The sequence below is a fragment of the Electrona antarctica genome (assembly GCF_951216825.1).
Source record: "Electrona antarctica genome assembly, chromosome: 1".
Taxonomy (NCBI): domain Eukaryota; kingdom Metazoa; phylum Chordata; class Actinopteri; order Myctophiformes; family Myctophidae; genus Electrona; species Electrona antarctica.
Genome location: NC_136806.1, coordinates 59,136,374 through 59,157,498, shown reverse-complemented (window position 1 = coordinate 59,157,498; position 21,125 = coordinate 59,136,374). Strand labels below are relative to the sequence as shown.

The 21,125-nt window shown below is 43.4% G+C and overlaps 1 protein-coding gene across 3 annotated transcripts in view; it reads left to right on the top strand.

Annotated features, from left to right (window-relative positions):
- Nucleotides 1–17,763, top strand: part of zdhhc9 (zDHHC palmitoyltransferase 9) — a gene marked incomplete at its 5' end in the record, with an annotated part of 59,539 nt that extends 41,776 nt beyond the window's left edge. For all 3 annotated transcript variants that reach the window (XM_079522609.1, XM_079522608.1, XM_079522607.1), the window contains 6 exons: nt 94–231; nt 1,160–1,208; nt 2,161–2,263; nt 8,131–8,234; nt 10,353–10,461; nt 15,993–17,763. In XM_079522609.1, the coding sequence (XP_079378735.1) occupies nt 94–231; nt 1,160–1,208; nt 2,161–2,263; nt 8,131–8,234; nt 10,353–10,461; nt 15,993–16,202 (713 nt within the window). In that variant the 3' untranslated portion in view covers nt 16,203–17,763. The remainder of the gene's footprint in view (nt 1–93; nt 232–1,159; nt 1,209–2,160; nt 2,264–8,130; nt 8,235–10,352; nt 10,462–15,992) is intronic.
- Between the last annotated feature and the right edge of the window lie 3,362 nt (nt 17,764–21,125).

The window sequence follows — 21,125 nt, the reverse complement described above, 5'->3', positions numbered from 1 at the left end:
CTCAGCAAAAAGAAAAGGACAATATCGATGGCCTCCAACTGTATGCCAGGTTGAAAGTAGCTAAAACACCTGCTCTCATTTGTCATCCTCCAGACCGTTTTGATCACCACTGTCCCTGGGTGGGCAACTGTGTGGGGAAGAGGAACTACCGGTACTTCTACCTGTTCACCCTGTCGCTCTCCCTGCTCACTATCTACATCTTCACCTTCAACATAGTCCACGTAGTCATGCGTAAGTATCCAGGGGTGTGTGTGTGTGTGTGTGTGTGTGTGTGTGTTGTTGCAAAACCCTGAGTTGAAAATGGTCAAGCTGGTCCAATCACATATACGGCCACGATCCTTAATGTTTCATTCTAGTTGGTCTGTTTCAGCAAACCGACATTCACTCTTTTACAGTTCATGCTAAAACGCCTCTCGCTGCTACCTGGCGTCAGTGATCAAACTCTCCCTAACCTCTACCAGCGTACTCCTCCAGTGTCATTTAGGCTTTTGCTACCTTTTTCCCGTGTTCATGTCTTCATCTTCAATCTGAAAAAGAACTAGGCATTCGTTTCGGTGTGCTGCGCAATGTCTAGGAGAGGAGTGTGACACGCTGATTGCTTGATTGCTAACAGAATGTGACAAAACGGGAAGGGGCAGTTTGTGTGACACACACAGAGACAAACTAATTCTACCCCCCCAACCACGTACCGCCTCCCACACACACACACACACACACACACACACACACACACACACACACACACACACACACACACACACACACACACACACACACACACACACACAGCTTGGCCCAAGGCGTTTCCTAGAAAACGCGTAACTCGCCATCTGACATCGCATTCCTCTCCCTCTCATCATCGCACGACTTTGCTTCGGTATTCTCTTGCATGTTAGACGGCGGGATCACAGAGCGATGGGGCACCAGGGGAATACGTTACATTTTACAGTCAGGATTATCATCATCGCCTCCTGAGCGTACGATCTTCATATGAGGGCCGCACCGCTCTTTGAACGTCATGCTAAAGAGAATAACAAGGAGAATATCCATGTGTGTGTGTGTGTGTGTGTGTGTGTGCGTGTGCATGCGGTGAGATTGCAGAGCTTCTATCTTTTGAACTCCATCTTTTGAACTCCTCTGTGTGTGTACTTCTTCACAGGTTCAGTGGATTCTGGCTTCTTGAACACTTTGAAGGATACACCTGGAACATATCCTTTTCCAACACGCTGACCTCTGCACGTTACAAAAAACGCCAGCTGCCATGCATGCATGCGTGCGTGTATGCATGCGTGCGTGTATGCATGCGTGTGTGCATGCTATTTTTACCCTGCTCTTGGGGACAAAAATAATGTAAAAAGTAAATCCCAAAGACATTAACAAAGACCTTCACACCACTACTTATACTACTATGACACCACAAGTGAAACGATATCGTCCCCCGTTTCATGCTTTGGTTCATTCTCCTTTTAGCTTTCTCTCAAAATGTCAGCTCAAGGGTACGTTTAGGAGGGCTTTGACTGCCCGCATCTAGGCCACCCCCTGTTCTCAAATGATTAGACCTTTCCTTCTTAGATTTTGTGGTCCCACCTGGCTTATGATTATATGAAATCGGTGTGTGTGAGTGTGCTATATAGCTGTTAAAACCCATTTTGGGCGGGAACCCCTTTTGAGGTTTTAAACATTGTTATAATTTAGCTATTGAAAAATAGCAGATCTACAAGCTCATAGCGCGCCACCGAGTGGCGCGCTACGAGCTTGTAGGTCTGCTATTTTTGAAAAATCGTGAAAATATTTATTTCAGAAAACTGGAGGATTTAGAAGATTTTTTTTTAAATTTCGAGGTCGGGCCTAAATGAGTTAAGCCCTATTATATACTTTGTTGTTTGAAGGAATACAGAAAATAGACAAAACTCACATCACAACACATTTCACTGTGAGGTGTCGTGAACTTGTAGGTTGAGTTTTCACTATTTAAAAAAAATAAAATTAAAACAAAAAACGGTAAAACAAAAAAATATGTTTGGGATGGGGGAAAAAAAAACTCTGCCTATAATGACGCGGCCGAAATAGGGACGCCAGGTTGAAAGTGGTTAATCAGTAATTACGGAGTCGGGCAGAACGCAACATGTTGCTGCAGGTTTTCTTAACTCTTTAGCTCACTGTGCTGGAGGTGCTGGTGTGCTTCTTCACGCTGTGGTCTGTGGTGGGTCTGACCGGCTTCCACACGTACCTGATCTCTCTCAACCAGACCACCAATGAAGATGTGAGTATACACGGTCCCAAACCTTTGCCCCCTCAAATACAAGTGCATTCCAACGTCACCATGTCCATATAGTCGCAATCGTGCAATGATGATGATAATGCAGTGTGATTATGTATAGTGCGGGTTATGTAACGACACACACACACACACACACACACACACACACACACACACACATACACAACCCTACACACAGCTTTTACAGCAAGTGTGTGCGCGTGTGTGCGCGCGATCAGCCAGTGTGGACTTCACGTGGTTGGAAAGATAAACACACACCCTGGCCCTGTTGCAAACACTCCAAAGTTCTAAGTTCCACTCAACTGTTTCCTTGACAACTGCCCTGGCTTGGTCAGAATAGAAATGCTCCCGGACTCCTGGTGAATGCTTATAAAATTAAAAGCAAAGGCTGTTCTCAAGGGATTTGATTGATGCGTCTTTACGCATTTTCTCTAGACTTGCCGTTACGTAAACACAGTATTTCCGTTAGTTCTGTCGAACATAACGCGGCTCAATTTATCAGGGAGATCTTTTTTTGCAGATGTTTTTGTCTCATTCCTAAGCCACCAATGTGATCTCCGGTAGGAGACTCGATGCAGATTCTTTGAGTCTCCTACCACCGGTCATCAAGTTATTGGCTTAGGAATGCGACAAAATAAAAGAAAACAATCTCCATGATTTCAAGGCTCCATGGGGCGTGTAATCGATAGGAAAAAAAACCCCGGTGGGTGGTTGGAATTAATTGTAGTAGAAGTTAGAAATGTGGGCTTTAGAACAAATTGGGCTGGCAGAAGATGCTTGTCAACTCAGTGAATCCACCGAGTTCTCAGTTGGATATAATAGGCCTATCTCACAGCCCGCTTTCCACGCCCACTTCTGGTAAATAGTGGTGTCTTTAACATTAGCATTTACACGTTTTTTTCTCTGGAGAATCTAAGTACATTTTCTAATGTAAAAATGTGACAGACCAATATTATTATGAAGCAAACAAGATGGTAAATCAGCTCGAACAGATAGAACAAACCTTACCTTGAGAAAACAAAAGTTGTAGACTTCTTAAATTACCTCTGTTAACATGTAGAGTCTATGGAGTGACGTCACGCTATCACCACTAGCCCCGAAAGGGGGCGTATTAAGGGGGGGCGGGGAAATTCTGTGAGATAGGCTTATTAAGCTTTCCCAGGGTGGCTCTGTGGGAGAAGATAAGGTCTACACGGTGAGGGATTGGACATGCATGCTGGACAAGAAATGAAAAAGAAAAGAACAACAATGTTCTATCAAACAACAATGCCATGCACGCACGCACGCACGCACGCGCACACACACACACGGCTTGATGGAAAGCAGATGACAGTTGGATAAACTGACTGCGGGAGTAATTCTTGTTATCTTTGTATATATACCGATGTAATGGCATACATAGATCTTCTGAGTCTGTTGCTAGCTCACATTTTGACTGCAGAGGCAAGAAGAACAGCACAAGCACAGCAGTGGTCGTGGGAGGCTCTCTAGACGCTCCGTTGAAAGCTTCGGAGCGCTCCCTCATACTTTTACTGTAATGATTAATTTAACATTCCTTTTTCTCCCCATACTCCTCGGGGCCGGCAGCATGCTGCTTGGTTTTTTTTGAATATTTTCACGATTTTTCAAAAATAGCAGACCTACAAGCTCGTAGCGCGCCACTCGGTGGCGCGCTATGAGCTTGTAGATCTGCTATTTTTCAATAGCTAAATTATAACAATGTTTAAAACACCATACTCCTCGGGGCCGGCATGCTGCTTGTTTTTTTTTAACCTGTAATAAGACGAACGCGAATGCAGCAACAACAACAACAACAACGCCTCTGTTGGTTAGTTAGTTAGAAACAATAGCTGTCAGCCTGGCTCTGTCTAGATCTGTGATTGGGGGCCTAATAATAAGCATGTCCATTCCTGCAGGGGGGCAGTGGGCAAGCTGCCAGGCATTGCTGGTCTGGCAGTAAAAAAGGAGAGCAGAGCAGTAATGCTGGCGCGAGAGAGAGAGAGAAGAGAGAGAGAGAGAGAGAGAGAGAGAGAGAGGGAAAGTGGAGAGCAGAGAGAGAGAGAGAGGGAGAGAGGGAGAGAGAGAGAGAGAGAGAGAGAGAGGGAAAGTGGAGAGCAGCAAAGAGAATGTAGTCACGGTGATGAGGGACAGAGAGAGAGAGAGAGAGAGGGAAAGAGAGAGAGAGGGAAAGAGAGAGAGAGAGAGAGAGAGAGAGAGAGAGAGGGAGGGAGAGAGAGAGAGGGAGGGAAAGTGGAGAGCAGCAAAGAGAATGTAGTCACGGTGATGAGGGACAGAGAGAGAGAGAGAGAGAAGGAAAGAGAGAGAGAGAGAGGGAAGGAAAGAGAGAGAGAGAAGGAAAGAGAGAGAGAGAGAGAGAGAGAGAGAGAGGGAAAGAGAGAGAGAGAGAGAGAGAGAGAGAGGGAAAGAGAGAGAGAGAGAGAGAGAGAGAGAGGGAAAGAGAGAGAGAGAGAGAGGGAAAGAGAGAGAGAGAGAGAGAGAGAAAGAGAGGGAAAGAGAGAGAGAGAGAGAGAGAGAGAAAGAGAGGGAAAGAGAGAGAGAGAGGGAAAGAGCGAGAAAGAGAGGGAAAGTGGAGAGCAGCAAAGAGAATGTAGTCGCGGTGATTAGGGACAGAGAGAGAGAGAAAGAGAGAGAGAGGGCACCTTGAACTATGGCTGGTACAGTATCTAGGTCTGGGGGCCATAACCACATCACCGCCATACTGTGGGGTCTATAGTTCGCCATTCGTCATTGTTTAGTGTAGTGATTATGACATAATAATAATAACTAGTAAGACACCCTGATGGCGAGAAGCAACCTCGCCTTAACCCATTTTGGCCTGACATCGAAAACAAAAAAAAGTCTTCTAAATCCTGACAGTTTTCTGAAATACCTATGTTTTTATATCAGTGGTGCTCAATATTTCAAGTGTCTTGAGTGTACAGGGTTTGATAAGGTCTGGCCATATATGGAGCGTGTTTGAGTGTACAGTGTTTGATGAGGTCAGATCAACATATGGAATGTCAGAAACAGGTCAGCTCCATATATGGAGATCTAAGGGTGGCAGCGGGGGCAGTGTTTTCTTTTAATTCTATTTTTTTGTAACCCATTTTTCGGGGGCAGTGTTTTGAGTGTACAGGGTTTGATGAGGGCCCGGGTAGGGCCGGGCCTTAATGTTCGGGCCTGTTGTGAACTCTAGTTTTCGCCGGCACGGCTGCACTAATAACTTTGGGGCGGGCCCGTCTAGAGTTTGAATGGACAGGTATCAGTCAAAAGGGAGACATCGAAGTGGAAGGACGGGTGGGGTTAGATCAACATATGGAATGTCAGAACAGGTCAGCTCCAGGGTTCAGGGTTTGAGATCAGATGTAAAGTTGCTGGCCGGCTCCATATATGCAGATCTAGGTGATGATCCAGTCTTCTCCATGTTTTCATATATGGTGACGGCCATATACAGTATGTCACGAGGCGTGACGGACTGACAACCATATATGGAGGCGGCCATGATGCATGATGTTCTGACCTAACTGACGGCCGGGTTTTGCAAGTTTTCATAGTAAAATAATAAATAATAATAAAAATAATAATACATTTTATTTCTAAAGCACATTAAAAATGCATTTTTTTGCGAATCCCAGAGTGGTACAGGGTTTAACAGCATTGCATAAAATCTTCATATAGGCAACAAACAATTACATGATGGGACCCAACTAGGCTAAACTAAAAGGGTCAAGTTAAAAACATGGCAAAGACTGGGCAAAGACAAAAAAGAAAAAGGCCCAAGACATCTATTCTAGACTGCTTGTGTGCCATGTGCCATGTGACTTTAACTTGTAACAGGGGAGGGGTTCGGGCAGCTCTTTAAAATCAACGATGATCGCTTAGCATCCCGGACATCTGATAGTGCTGCACAGTCCAAAGCTAGTACCGGATGTTATTGTTCCTTAAACCGGAAGTGACATCGCCAGATTCGCTCTATTTGGTCAAAATCGGCATAATGGTGACGTTACCGCCACCATCAGGACTGGGTATAATACTATAGGATTGCCGTGTGAGAATGAGATGTAGTGTGTATATCACAGATTTTTCTATTGGCATTAAAATGACGAATTAAACATATGAATAGTGCAGGCAGAAGGCACTGTTAATTAGGTTGGCCATAAGCCAGTTAAGAGTACATCTACAAGCTCCTTTTCGATCTTGTAGACCGGCAGTCATCGAAAAAATACGATGGCTTGTATTTCAAAACAAACGGTCACGCAACTCCCGCCGGTCCTTCTCGACACATGCTGAACAAATCCGCATTTGTATAGCGTGCGTGTGCGCACACTTACCAAAACCATGCGTCCACGTCCATAATAGACTAAATAACTAACCAAAAACTATTTTGTTAAAGGACCACTTCACCAAATGGCCTTGATCACGCCTCCAGGTCTTAAGTTAAGTAATAAGACCTGGTACTTAAGACACGCATAATACTGCCCTCACTGCGGTACCTAAAAGTCCATACCACCCGAGGCCTATACTGGTACAGTACAGTACAGTACAGTACAGTACAGTACAGTACAGTACAGTACAGTACAGTACAGTACAGTACAGTATGTGCTCTCCGAGGGCTGAGCTGTGCCTGTTCCCAATATACAGTACATACACATGAACTGATCATATTTACTATATGGAGAGATGTTGACCTACTACTGTAGGGGTTTCATTATTATTATTAGATTTTCCTTTGTGTGGTCCAGTTCTGAAATCCCCCAACCCTGTATCGGCTACCGTGACTTGGCGACACGTACACATTTTCGAAAGGGTTATTCATGTAGGAATGTGTAGGAATCTTTTACACGGTTTCTTTGAATTGTTATTCACTGAATTAATAAAGTGACTCCCTGGTTGTCATGCGTTCTCACCCACATACTATTAACCCATTTTGGGCGGTAACCCTTTTTGGTGTTTCAAGCATTCTGTTATACTTTAGCTATTGAAACATAGCAGATCTACAAGCTCATAGCGCGCCACCGAGTGGCGCGCTATGAACTTGTAGGTCTGCTATTTTTGAAAAATCGTAAAAAATGCGGCACAAATCTTTGAATAGGTATATATTCTTTCAGAGCGAACGTTTTTTTTTATTTCGACGTCAGGCCTAAACGGGTTAATCCTAAACCAGGAATCATCACAGCCTTTTTTTGTAGGTCAAGCACGTGCCTGTGAGGCATAACATCTCAAATTGGTGCTTTGCTTTTGAATAACGTATAAGCATATATACTGTAGCCGCGTGTAAGGGAATTCTCCCAGAAGACGTGGCAGGCAATCTGCTGTGTTCAGCAAGATTGTACTCCGGTGCTTGAGGGTGTTCAATATCTTTTTTAATGGGTTGGCTTTGAAAAAACGGGTGGTAGTTTGGAATGGTTAGACTCTGTGTGGATGGTTAGTTTTAATTTGTATTTCATTTGTACTTTATGTTAATCATTTTCAGTTATTTTTGTATTTGGTTTTAAAGCGTGATTGCTGGTTTAGTCTTTTATTTTGTGAAAAGCCTATGTTTTAGTTTATTTTGTATTAGTTTTATTGTTGTAATAGGCTAATATTCAAAACTGATACTGATAAAGTGACAAGGTGGAAACTAAGTAAAAAAAAAATTCTATGATTTAAATTTTGTGAGCAGTTTTGGTTAGTTATCTTTTTGTTTTTGTTTTTTTAAGCCTCATTTCTATTTTTATTTCAGATAACAAAAATGATTACATTTTTGTTTTCCATAATAATTTGAGTTATTGGGTCATAGTTAACTAACAGTAACCCTGGTATGGATCAATAATATAATGGACCTCTGTTTTGTGTTCTGTGTTGGTTAGATCAAAGGCTCATGGTCGGGTAAGAACAGAGTTCAGAACCCTTACAGCCACAAGAACTTCATGAAAAACTGCTGTGAGGTGCTGTGTGGGCCTGCATACCCCAGGTAAGTGTCACTCTAGTGTCTAGACGAGTGAGTCTCTAGAGTCTCTCAGTGCAGTGACATTCTGTGATTATTTGCAATAATCATATTAAAAATGTATAATTTTCGGCCAAATACAAGGAGACTTGGCGGTAACAGGGGGTGCACGGCCAATACAATTTGGGGACTGCTGCTCTAGACCAGTGGTTCTAAAACTTTCATTTTAAAGACACCCATAACTCTATGTCTGTCGGTATGTCTGTCCCATTACAGTGAATAACTAGAAAAAGTGCCCTTCTGGGCACAGGTCTCCACCAGGAGGATAGGACTGTGTGTGATGTTTGGCAAAATGTTTAGGAGTGTGTGTGTGTGTGTGTGTGTGTGTGTGTGTGTGTGTGTGTGTGTGTGTGTGTGTGTGTGTGTGTGTGTGTGTGTGTGTGTGTGTGTGTGTGTGTGTGTGTGTGTGTGTGTGTGTGTGTGTGTGTGTGTGTGTGTGTGTGTGTGTGTGAGACGCGGCCTGTTGTAGCGCCACCATGAGGCTGATTTGAAAACTGTCAAGTGGCATTTCTTCCTCAACCTAGTAGTGTCTAGTAGTGGGAATAGGCATGCACAGTTTCACCGCAATCGGACGCTGCGTTGAGGAGTTGTGGCGATTTGTACCAAACGGGCTACTCCTGAAAACTTTAGAAGCCAATCGTAGCCAATCAGGATGGATAATTATGAGAAATCAAACAAATCACATGATCACATAACTATGGAGAGCATGTGTACCGATTTGCGTGAAATTTGGATAAAATCTGAAGGAGTAATATTAGAAAATGTGTTTTACATATGTCGGCCTCCTGGTGGCGCTATAAAGAGCAGAAGTGAAAAATTCCAGGCAAAGGTTTTTCCTTGGCCTCTAGGGAGTGTGCATACATGGTTTTACACAGATCGGTGCAGTTATAGGTAAAACACAAATCGACCAGTTATAGCGCCACCATGAGGCTGAGTTGAAAATATTCAAGTGGCATTTCTTCCTCGACCTAGTGGGAATGTGCGTGCAAAATTTCACGGAAATCACACCATGTGTTCATGATTTGCAGCATTTTGTTTGAAACGGAGTACTCCTGCGAACTTTGGAAGCCAATTTTAGCCAATCAGGATGGAGTGTGAAAAATCTGAAAGACCGGTTTCGTTGAATGGCTCTAGAGAGACTGTGTACCAATTTGCGTAATGTTTGGGCAAAATCTGTAGGTGTACTGTCAAAACATTTGTTTTGCACAAAGCGGCCTCCTGGTGGCGCTATAACAGGCCAATGTGAAAACTTTGGGGCAGAGGTTCAGCTCTGGCATTCAGGGAGTGTGTGTGTGCAGAGTATGGCTGCGATCAAGCCAACGGTGCCAGAGATTAGCTGTTCACAGACGGACACACGGACGGACACACGGACGGACGGACGGACGGACGGACGGACGGACGGACGGACACACGGACGGACGGACGGAGTGCAAAACATACTCTCTCCCCATGCCTTCGGCCTGGTGGAGACAATAATGACAATAATATATTTAAAGTTAGTTGTGTTAATTATTAGTGATGGGAGATTAATCGGCAAACACATCGGTATCGGACGATTTTAGTTGTTTTTAGATTAATCGGCATCGGTTCGATTAATCAATCAGACCCATTAATTAATCGGTCCGATTAATCGGTCTGTCTTTACTGATCTACAAGCTCACAATATTAAATATAAAGGTATTAAAGTTAAATCTGACTTGCCTAAGCCTGCAGTGCAGACACCCTGTTACATGTATTTTTCAAAATGGACAAAATTATTCTAATTTTTCAATACAGAATGAGATCATATCGATATCGGCCAAAATGTCTCATCGGCACATCCCTATTTCTGTGTATTACAAATGATACAACGTAACGGGTGATTCAGTATTTGAATTCAAACAATTTAAGGCAGTTATCTGAACACCTGAACGGCTGTATCTACTGCCATGGCCACAGTATGTCTCAGTGTGTTTTGACTGCTGCTAGCGTCCCTCAATCCTCTGCCACTCCCCCCGAGGCTCCATCTTTCTCCTCCGTCCTTCTATGGTGAACAATAGAGAACAGAGTGTGTTCTGTGACTGAGAGCCTTGTCTTACTCACCAGTGTCTTGGACAGAAGAGGACTGATGAACGAGGAGTCGCCTGTTCCCGCAGCCGACACCGCTCCCTCCTCCTCCTCCGACAGTAGTAACGCAGTGCCACAGACCACCACGGTGAGCCAACTGGAACACAGAACACACACACACACACACACACACACACACACACACACACACACACACACAGTCACACGCACATAGGGCTGTCACCATTACACATTTTAGTCGACGATGAATTGTTTGCGCAAATAATTGCGACTAACGATTTAGTTGTGTTTTTTGGCATTGAACATTGTGAACACATGAATGCAAATTATATTATTTCTGTTTGGCCGTTGGGCTTCGTAATCACAAATTGCACAGGACAGATATATGACAAATATCTTAAATATACAAATAAATTACTGATTACTGATTTAATAATTTTATACTTGAAAACATGAAAATAGTAGAAATAGAAGCATGTTGTAAGCGTGCAGATCTCCTATTTCTGCTGTTTTTGGAAAATGTAACATTTCAACATGTAAACGATCATGACAATTATGCGATTATCTCATAATTGTGATTAGGCGATTATGTAATGCTTTTGACAGGCCTACACACACACACACACACACACACACACACACACACACACACACACACACACACACACACACACACACACACACACACACACACACACACACACACACACACACACACACACACACACACACACACACACACACACACACACACCACACTGTCATATTTGTGTGTCTGGCACTAAAATTGTTCCAGCCTGCCAGGCAGGCACTGACTATTGTGCAGTGAGCAGCAGGCCTGAAGCAGAGTCTAATCCAATTATAGAGAGCAGCAGGGAGAAGGAGCATAGGAGGTGTGTGAGAACTTTCCATATTCCATTTCTTTTAATAATCCACCTTGTGATGCACTGACATGGAGCCACTCGGTGCATCTCATTGGACCGGCAGACGGCAGCGATTAGATCTATCTTTTGGGTCCAATACCTGTGAATTGGTCATGAATCATAACCACGCTATGCCCACATTTTCGTGCTTCAAGATGGTAAATGGTGCATTTATATAGCGCCTTTATCCAAGGCACTTTACATAGATTGAGCATTACATTTACAATTTTACAATTTAGGCATTTAGCAGACGCTCTTAATCCAGAGCGATTTACATTAAGCAATAACAAAAAAGCATGGCATACATCACATATATAAAAAGTAGTTATCATGAAACATGCGTAAGCTAAGAACGTAACAGTGGGGTATCTATGTAAACTATACATACTATACTATATTATATATAATACATTTGTACTATAAAGTGCAATTCTAGTGCTGTCTACGTAACATGCTATAAGTCTGTTTAAAATACTATCTAAGTCTACATAATGTGCTATCTAAGGGGCTACGCTAGGGCAAGTGCTACGGGCCATGGTGGAGTCTGAAGCGGTGGGTTTTCAGACTACGGCGGAAGATTGGGAGTGAGGCTGCAGTTCTGATTGTGATGGGAAGTGCATTCACCCATTCATACACCAATGGCGGCGGAAACCATGCAAGGCACCAACCAGCCCATCAGGAGCAATTTGGGGTTCAGAGTCTTGCTCAAGGACACTTCGACACTAACTCTGGGGGAGCCCGGGTTCGAACTGGCAACCTTGCGGTTACCGTCCGGCCACTCTACCCCTGAGCCACCGCCGCCCGATGAATTTTATAGTTTGTATAGATGAATTGTATAGTTTTTCTATCCCCAACGAACAGACACCGGAACATTATTTGGACCTTTCAAAAAAACAATGGGTTCAGAAAGATTGCATGGGTATATAGAAGGATACACTATATTCACCAGCTACAGTTAGAATGGTCTTGTTGGTCAGGGGAAGATTCGATCATTAAAAAGGTGGAGAAAAAGAAAGAAACATTGAATTATGCTAAACTGCTCCAGATTTTCCCTTTTTAACCCATTTTGGGGCGGGAACCCCTTTTGGTGTTAGCATTATGTTATGCTTTAGCTATCGGAAAATAGCAGATCTACAAGCTCATAGCGCGCCACCGAGTGGCGCGCTATGAGCTTGTAGGTCTGCTATTTTTGAAGAAATCGGGTCAAAATGGGTTAAAGTAAATAAACACTCCATAGCATACACACACCTCCTGTAGAGTCCCCCCCCTCCCCCCACACACACTCACAATGGAGGAAGTCTGGAGCTGGGGCAAAACAAACAAACAAACTGTTTAGCCATTTTATTAGTCTTCCCGCCATTGATTGATTGATTGAAGAATTTATTAACAGTTTGCAGAATTACAGTACATTTCAAGCACAAACTCAATACAAAGGCTGTTAACTGTGAGTGGACGACCCAATTAAGCATTACACTTGTTTCCAACAGGGTCCACCATGTTCAAATCATCAAAACATTTAGAGACGTACAAATAGACACTTCTATAGACAGAACAGGAATTCATCAAAAAGGAGGTAAAAAGGGGAAAGAAATATATACAGTGAGGGGAAAAAAGGGGGGGGCGGGGGGGGGATTCAGATTTTACGGGGGCCAGTTTCGAATTGCAGCCATCCGTAGGTGCCCTTTGAGAGCGGTTTTGAAGGAGTCAAGGGATTCGCATGTCTTAATGACAGTTGGTAGGGCGTTCCACATTTTGGTGGCATAGGAGCGAAAAGAATTTAGTCCCTTGTTTGTGCCGAATCTGGGTTGTACATGGTTCGTTGCACTCCCTCTGGTGTTGTGGGTGTGGACTTCGTTAACATTAAGGAAGTATCTAGACAGGTACATGGGTATCTTGGTGGTGTATCGAATCTTGTGGACCAGACCCATTGCAAGTTGCTGTACTCTGTCGTCGACCCTAAGCCATTCCAGCCTGTCGAAGTGGGCAGGGGTGAGGTGGGTTCGGGGGGTTAGATCAAGTAGGAGCCTGACCAGTTTGTTTTGGGAAGTCTGGAGCCTGGTTTTAAGGGCCTTTGAGGTGCTGTGGTACCAGGAGGTGCATGCATAGTCAAAGAAACCCTGTACAAGGGCTCCTGTTAAGGTCTTCAAGGTGTTTTTGTTGACCAGTGAGGAGATCCTGTAGATCTCCTCTTGTTTTGATTGAGAAAGCCTCTCATCTCACCACTGATTCAGAGCCTATATGACAAACTATGCACCTGCTGGTTATGTCAGTCCTCACCTCGTAGGCCTTGAGTGACTACTGGCTTAACGACATGATATGGTACAGGTGCGCAACAGCACCGACGGTTTTGTTTTGTAGAAAAACTCTACTCTCTCTACACAAAGTGAAAACGGTGTTTATTAGAGCAGGGGTTCTCAACCCGTGGGTCGCGACCCCTCGGGGGGTCGCCAAATTATTTTGGGGGGTCCCCAAATTATTTAAAAAAAAAAAAAGATTTTTTTTTAAATTTTATTTTCACGATTTTTCAAAAATAGCAGACCTACAAGCTCATAGCGCGCCACTCGGTGGCGCGCTATGAGCTTGTAGATCTGCTATTTTTCAATAGCTAAATTATAACAATGCTTAAAACACCAAAAGGGGTTCCCGCCCAAAATGGTTTAAGGTTATTGTAGCAGTCAATTTATATTGGGGGTCGGGCGGGGCGGGGGTCCCGAGACATTGCCAAAGCATTTCCGGGGGTCCCCGGCCAAAAACGTTGAGAACCCCTGTATTAGAGGAAGATCATAGCATAAAAGCAACCAAGTGGTAACGGAGCTGTAGCCCCGCCCGGCCTAAGCCTCACGCCTCGCCCTGTGTCTTCTCTGCGTCTGTTCTCCTACCTATAACTTCTACGTCTCCCCCAGATAAGAGTCCCTTTTTAACCAGGGTTGGTCATGCCTCTTTTGCTGTGATAAAATAGCATTATGTGGGGGCACAGTTGGTAGTGCTGTCGCCTCACAGCTAGAAGGTCCTGGGTTCAATTCCCGCTCGGGATGCTGTGGGTGCTGGCGGCGTGTTTCCTCCTCCATCAGTGCCCATACCCGAGTTGGCGAAAGGGCCTTTCTGTGTGGAGTTTGCATGTTCTCCCCGTGTCCCCTAGGGTAGGTAGTAGGTACCCTCACAAAAAACATGCAGTAATCCTGGTCTCTAAACTGCCTCCCCCTGGCCAGCCGGGGCGCCTGATGGAGGGGAAAGGAACTGGTTGGAATAACGTGTTCCTTCCACGCGCTATGTCCAACCAGGGAAACTCCCCCCTGTCGGGTGTAAAGGAGCAACTTGGACACTCAGGCATGAAGGAAGCATGAGTTCAAGTCCGTTGCTCTCCCCATGTCCCCCATATATGGGGACTAGGTTGGCGGAGGGTGTGTAGAGCCCAGGATCACATTAGATAATTGACACAGGGGTGAAAAATGTGTTACAAAATCGTGGGATAAAGAATTATATAAAAAATAAATAGCATTATGTGATTGTCAGGCGTTTTAATTCAGGGACCTAGTAGGTATACACCATTAGTTGGTCTACAACATTCTCTAATCAGCTGTGCAAATCAAAGGAGAGACGTATTGGAACAAGCATCTGTTTGACCCACAGGACAGGATGAGATAACATCCATAATTGCCCCTCAATATCCTTTCCCTATAGGTTAGACGATCATTATGTTTCACATAGATTCACAGATAGTAGAGTCCAATTCTCTTATATGTGTTCGTATTCTACGTGTAGTCACACAGTCTAAATAATGACACTTTTTTGTTCAAATAAGTGTTAAATAGCTCTGTATTCTGATAGTACTCATTGCTATGAAGTGTTTGTTCAGTACCGGGGGGGGGGGGGGGGGGTGTCACTGTCTCTCCGGCTCTTTAGTAAACAGAAAATGTATTTTCAGGCCGGGATACCAATTGTATCCAATCAGGAGAGAGAACTCACGCAGGATACAGGATAAATAAGTGAGTTTGGAACTGACGACAAAAGAAATGAGCAGACACATTTTTAAACTGGAACACGATAAAATTGAAACTCATAGACTGTATGGGTGCTGATTGGCTGAAATTTGTCCACCCACCTGAACATGTATTCTGTTGATTAATCCATTTTGGACTGATGTCGATTTAAAAACAAGGCTTCTAAATCCTAATAGTTTTCTGAAAAACTATGTCAGTTGTGCTCAACCTTTTTCATGTCAAGGACTCCCAGAATTATCTCTATTGGGCCACGGACCCCCATCTCAAAATATATTGTTGTTCCAGGGACCCCCCAGAAGCAAATAGTTTAGTTAAAAATGTTCACTCTGAAATATATATTAAAAGATTTGCACCACATTTGCACGACTTTTCAAAAATAGCAGACCTACAAGTTCATAGCGCGGCACTGGGTGCAGCGCTATGAGCTTGTAGATCTGCTATTTTTCAATAGCTAAATTATAACATAATGTTTAAAACACCAAAAGGGGTTTCCGCCTAAAATGGGTTAAAGAGCTGGAGAGACAGGAATACCCCTGTTACTGAACGAACAAACAAAACAAAATGTAATTCTTGTTAAAAAACAAGTGCTGGTGCTTTCAGTGATGTCGGCCCATTGCAAAGCAGACATTATATCCCTTGCCATACAACAAAGACAGTTGTAAAAGCCATGTCACTTTAGTGTGCGTTCAGAATATAACCTAAACGTTTCTTTCTGTGTTTGCCTCTCTTTTCAGCGTTCACGAGTCCTCTGCCTACAGAAATCCACAGCCCCGCTCATCCCCAACGAGCACCCCCCCGACGATGCCAAGCCTAGCATCGCGTCCTCGACAGAGAAGATCCCCTCCCCCGAGGAGGAGGAGGAGGAGAAGAGGCCACCCACGTCTAAAGTCCCGCCCCTGGCCTCACCCGAGACTGACGCAGAAACGTCCATTGCCAAGGCGTAGCCGCATGCCTGCGTGAGTCCCTCGTGGGCTCGTCTGGCTCCCCAGCACCCCCACCACCCCCCTGCCTGCATTGTCAGGAAGTGGAACATGAATCATCAATGTCCAGTTATTGCGTGAGGAGACTCGGTTATTTGTCGAAACTCTTGCCCTACATTCCACTGTACCATTGTGGAGATACCGCATCCTCCTTTCTCTTCCCCTTTTTCTTCCAAACCCGTGGATGCGGGCGGCATCGTGTAATTGACACTAAACCCCTCTGTGGGGGATGGGGGGGTGTAATCTAATAGAAACTCGGATGCTTCCTCTGTCCGTTGAACATTGCATGGAAAAATATGGGGCGTGGGAGACGAAACGAAACGAAAAAACCCTCCCCGAGTATAGTGGACATCCCTACAGGCTGCCCATGCAGGGCCCGTTCTGTTGATGCTACTCTGTCTTTATTTAATATAGCTGTAAAGACCTTTATTGTGGGGGGAAAAAAAAGAATCATCCAAATCCTCCTCCAAATATACTCCCAGGATTGGACGTGACAAACGGAAGACGGAATTTCTTCCGGACATCTGTAAATCTCCTATCATTCATTCGATCAGTTTTGGGTTTTCTCCAGCACACGCCCCTATGCAATTCATACGCGGCTGGTTAAGGATCATATGTGTATCGGTAATAGCTACATAAGAAGATAACATGCAAACCATCTTCTGATGACGAGTGCGATCTCAGCGGATCTCTACCTGGTAATCTGATATTTGCTGCGTTATGCTGTGGTACATTTGCATCCGTTGGTTAATTCGAATCAAGCTACCGTCCTTCCTTTTTTTTAATACTGTCAATTATGCAGAGCGGCATCAGTTTTCTGAGTCGGTGGAAATTATTTCAGACACTGTTCGCAGGGTACCTCCAAGGGTACCTCCAGGGTACCTCCAAGGGTACCTCCAAGGGTACCTCCAATACAGTTCTGTGTCTATAGTCCTGGAGACCCAATTGGAGTTTGAAACGGTCTTGACGCGTAACATAACGTGGGTCCTGGAGGAGGCCTATATTCTTCCACTATAGCGGATTTCCCCAGGAAGTGCTGTTGTGCTGAATTTCGCTGTTTTACAATGAAATACTGAATGGATGGTCATATACATATTATCCATGTTGTTGAGAATTTTCATTACTTTAAAATTGCTGTTGGCCAACTTTCTGAGAATACTGAGGAAAAAAAGTCCTTTTTCTATAAGTGCAGTTGATCAACAGCCCCTAGCATAATTGGTGAAATTATTATTAGTGAAAATAATAATGCTTTTAATACGGGCAGTCCATTGGGCAGCACCTTCCCAAACTAGGTGTCCTCAAAATGTAAATGCCATCATTGATGATCTTGAGCAGTTGATCAGAAACAGAATTTGTATATTCTCTGTGTGGAGGTTGACACTTTAAAAGTAAGATTTAATGTGGACATTAGGCAACTGCACACAAAACAACAATGTATAATATATTCAGAATTTCATTTTAACCCATTTTGGGCGGGAACCCCTTTTGGTGTTTTAAACATTATGTTATAATTTAGCTATTGAAAAATAGCAGATCTACAAGCTCATAGCGCGCCACTCGGTGGCGCGCTACGAGCTTGTAGGTCTGCTATTTTTGAAAAATCGTGAAAATATTTATTTCAGAAAACTGGAGGATTTAGAAGATTTTTTTAAAATTTTGAGGTCAGGCCTAAATGGGATAAAACGGTGGAATTCAGGACCCAAATATTGTCTCCAGGGCTATTCTGTGTCTAGAGGAAGATGCTTTCGCCAGTGTCCAAGAGTGCGTGCGAGGGAAGGCCTGATTGCTCTTGATAGCAGACACCTGGAACAGTGCCTTATCGTTAACAGTTGCGCTATCAAATGCAGCAAAGGTCAACCACAGAATACGCCCCGTTCTAAACACACCATCTTCTGAACACAATTACATTACCCATGTAATGTCACTTTTTATACACTACGGGAAGCGGAAAAGAAGAAGAAGGAAAGAAAAAAAAGAGAACGAAGCCATTGCTCAATTGTACATACTGTAGTTTATGTTTGGGGTAGATAGTTAAAACCTCCCATTGGACTGATAAAGGATGTTGACAAACCGGTTGTGAGACGGTGTGTGTGGCCAGTGTTAATTCTGCCTGTAAGCTCAAACACAATACTATAATGTAAGTCAAACCACTGCTCTAGCTACAGTAGGGTCTGAGCTATTTGTTCCTATAATCCTTCCTCTTACAGTTGCCCTTTAACCCATCCAGACGTCACCAACCCACTGATTTCTAAGTGGAATTGTATTTATCTGTTCTCCCTTTCTTTTCTATATGTGCCTGTTATTTTTTGCAATGACAGGTATTTCAAATCCATGGCATAGGTAGTTGTTAGTACCTAAGGCAGTGGTTCTCAAACGTTTTCCAGGGAGCCCCATATAAGATTTGTGTTAAGTGGGCGGGAACCCCTTTTGGTGTTAGCATTATGTTATGCTTTAGCTATTGAAAAATAGCAGATCTACAAGCTCGTAGCGCGCCACCGAGTGCCGCGCTACGAGCTTGTAGGTCTGCTATTTTTGAAAAATCGAAAAACCACTGACATAGAAACATAGCTTTTTCAGAAAACTGTCAGGATGTAGAAGACATTTTTAGAATCTGATCTCAGGTCAAAATGGGTTAATGTTTCTAAAATATTACAAACTTTTTTTGGGGGGGGGAATCAGTGATTCTGATGCTGGGAACCCCCTCAAGGACACCCGGGGGGGGGGGTCCCCTCCCCTGACCCCACTTTGAGAACCACTGATCTAAGAGGTGTCTGTGGGTGGACTCATTATCACGCAGAAGAGTTTAGACGCATCAGAAAAGTATCTCTCCTTCTTTTCACACAGCTGTGCTTCCAGATCAAACGGAGTGCAGGATTCATTCAAGCTTGTGCTGCTTTCAGGTCACATCCAACTCAAAGGGACAGGATTCGCAAAGGAAAAGAGAGACGGCCAAGACATTTGTTGTTGATTCGATGCTAGCCATTAGAGAGTTTGTGTTTTTTGTCATTGTGTTGTATGCAAGAGAGTATATGTTTGTGCATTAAACGTAGAAATAGATTCTAGTATAACAACCGCTTCACTATTGATTAGACTCTGATACTTGCCCAAGACGTGTCTTGCTTTCATTGTAATGTTGGTCGTTAAAATTATCTCCATAACTACTGTATAATAGGAAATTATATGATCTAGCGACCTAATTCTAAAACGGAATGATACAAATGCAAAGTTCAGTTGCTGGGTGACACAGTAGCTTTATAATTATTTTTATAATTTGAGTGAATCACTCAAAAACATGTCCGACTGATACACATTTCCTTTGTTTATTTTCACACAGTGGAAAGAAGAATATCATCTTTCCTATGAAAGAGACTTTAATTTGGCTGACAGTGTTGTGTCTGGGAAGTGTAACTGTTCAACATTTGCATGAATAGGAATGTTTTATTTTCCGCTTTTGCCCTGCACCGTTTCATGATCTAAAGTCCCAAGCCAAGGTCCATAAAGTTGGATTTGTTGAGTTTGCCTTCTGCAAAGTAAAGTATATGACGACAGCCTACTTCAGTCTACTTCCTCACTCATATGTTGCTGTCGCAGATGAACTGGAATGCACGCACAAAGTGTTTGTAAAAGATGGGGTGTTCATTTTGGAATCCTGTGTATGGTGATTCTAACAGTAAAATGTTTGTGGGACTATTGGACGGTAGATATTACCTGTCAATTCAGTTTACAGTTCAGTAAGATGACTGTATTGTTGTCATGTTGAGCTCAAGGAAACTCCACATTTGCGTAAAGGGATAGTTCACAATTTCTTAACTTAAGTTGTATGAATTAATTTACTTTTAACCCTAACCCTATGCCCCACCCCCACAAAATGACCGGAACTACATAATATTTCACCAAAACCAGAGCAGAACTCCCACCACGGGACTCGGGCAATCAATTAATACAGTTGCAACCACTATATTAATGGCAAGTATTTCATACAACTTAAGTTAAAGAATTCTGAACTATCCCTTTAACATTTGTATGTTGATTTCTATGTTAAAACATGTTTGGGGCAGATCTGAATGCCCTGTTCAGTCTATTATGTTGCATCATTCAGTATACAGTTACAGTACTATTACCATTGATGGAATTCAACTTATTTATGTTAACTTTGTTTAGTAATAACACTGTGAATTACATGTATTTCATTCAGATTCCCTCACTTCTTTTTACATGATCGATGTGTCTGTTAAATAAATAATGTCTTATTATTATTGCCTCCACCAGTGTGGTGTGTGTGTGTGTGTGTGTGTGTGTGTGTGTGTGTGTGTGTGTGTGTGTGTGTGTGTGCGTGCGCGCACGTGCTCTGTCTGGCACTGTTGGCCCGATCGACATTGGCTTCCAACGTTTGCAGGAGTGCTCCATTTTGAACGAAATGCCTCAAGTCATGAACACAGTGTGATTTCCGTGACATTTGGTATGCACATTCCCACGAATACCAAACGACTCCCCCCTTTACCAACTCGCCACGGGCGTACAGCCGGCCTGGTATTCCTGAAGTAACCTATGAATTATCCTAGGTTTGAATCCCGGTCCTGGAAATGTGTCAAGGCCCTAACTGCTCTTCTGTGTGAAGCGAAGTGAAGCGGACAAACTGAGTTTTCCCTGCGCAGCACTACTTTTCGGGGTGTCAATAGTCAATGGCAGATTTGGGCTGAAAATGAATCTTATATGTTTCAATGTTTTAGAAATATAGTGCTTTTAAATTTGAGAAATTCAGACTAGGGGTCAATGGCAGAAGTCACTTTCACCTAGAAGCTCCATTCACACTTTTTATAATTCAGCTTACTGTGGGCACACATGCTGGAACTTTTTACTTTGAAATGTTTTGTAGTTTCTGAGTTA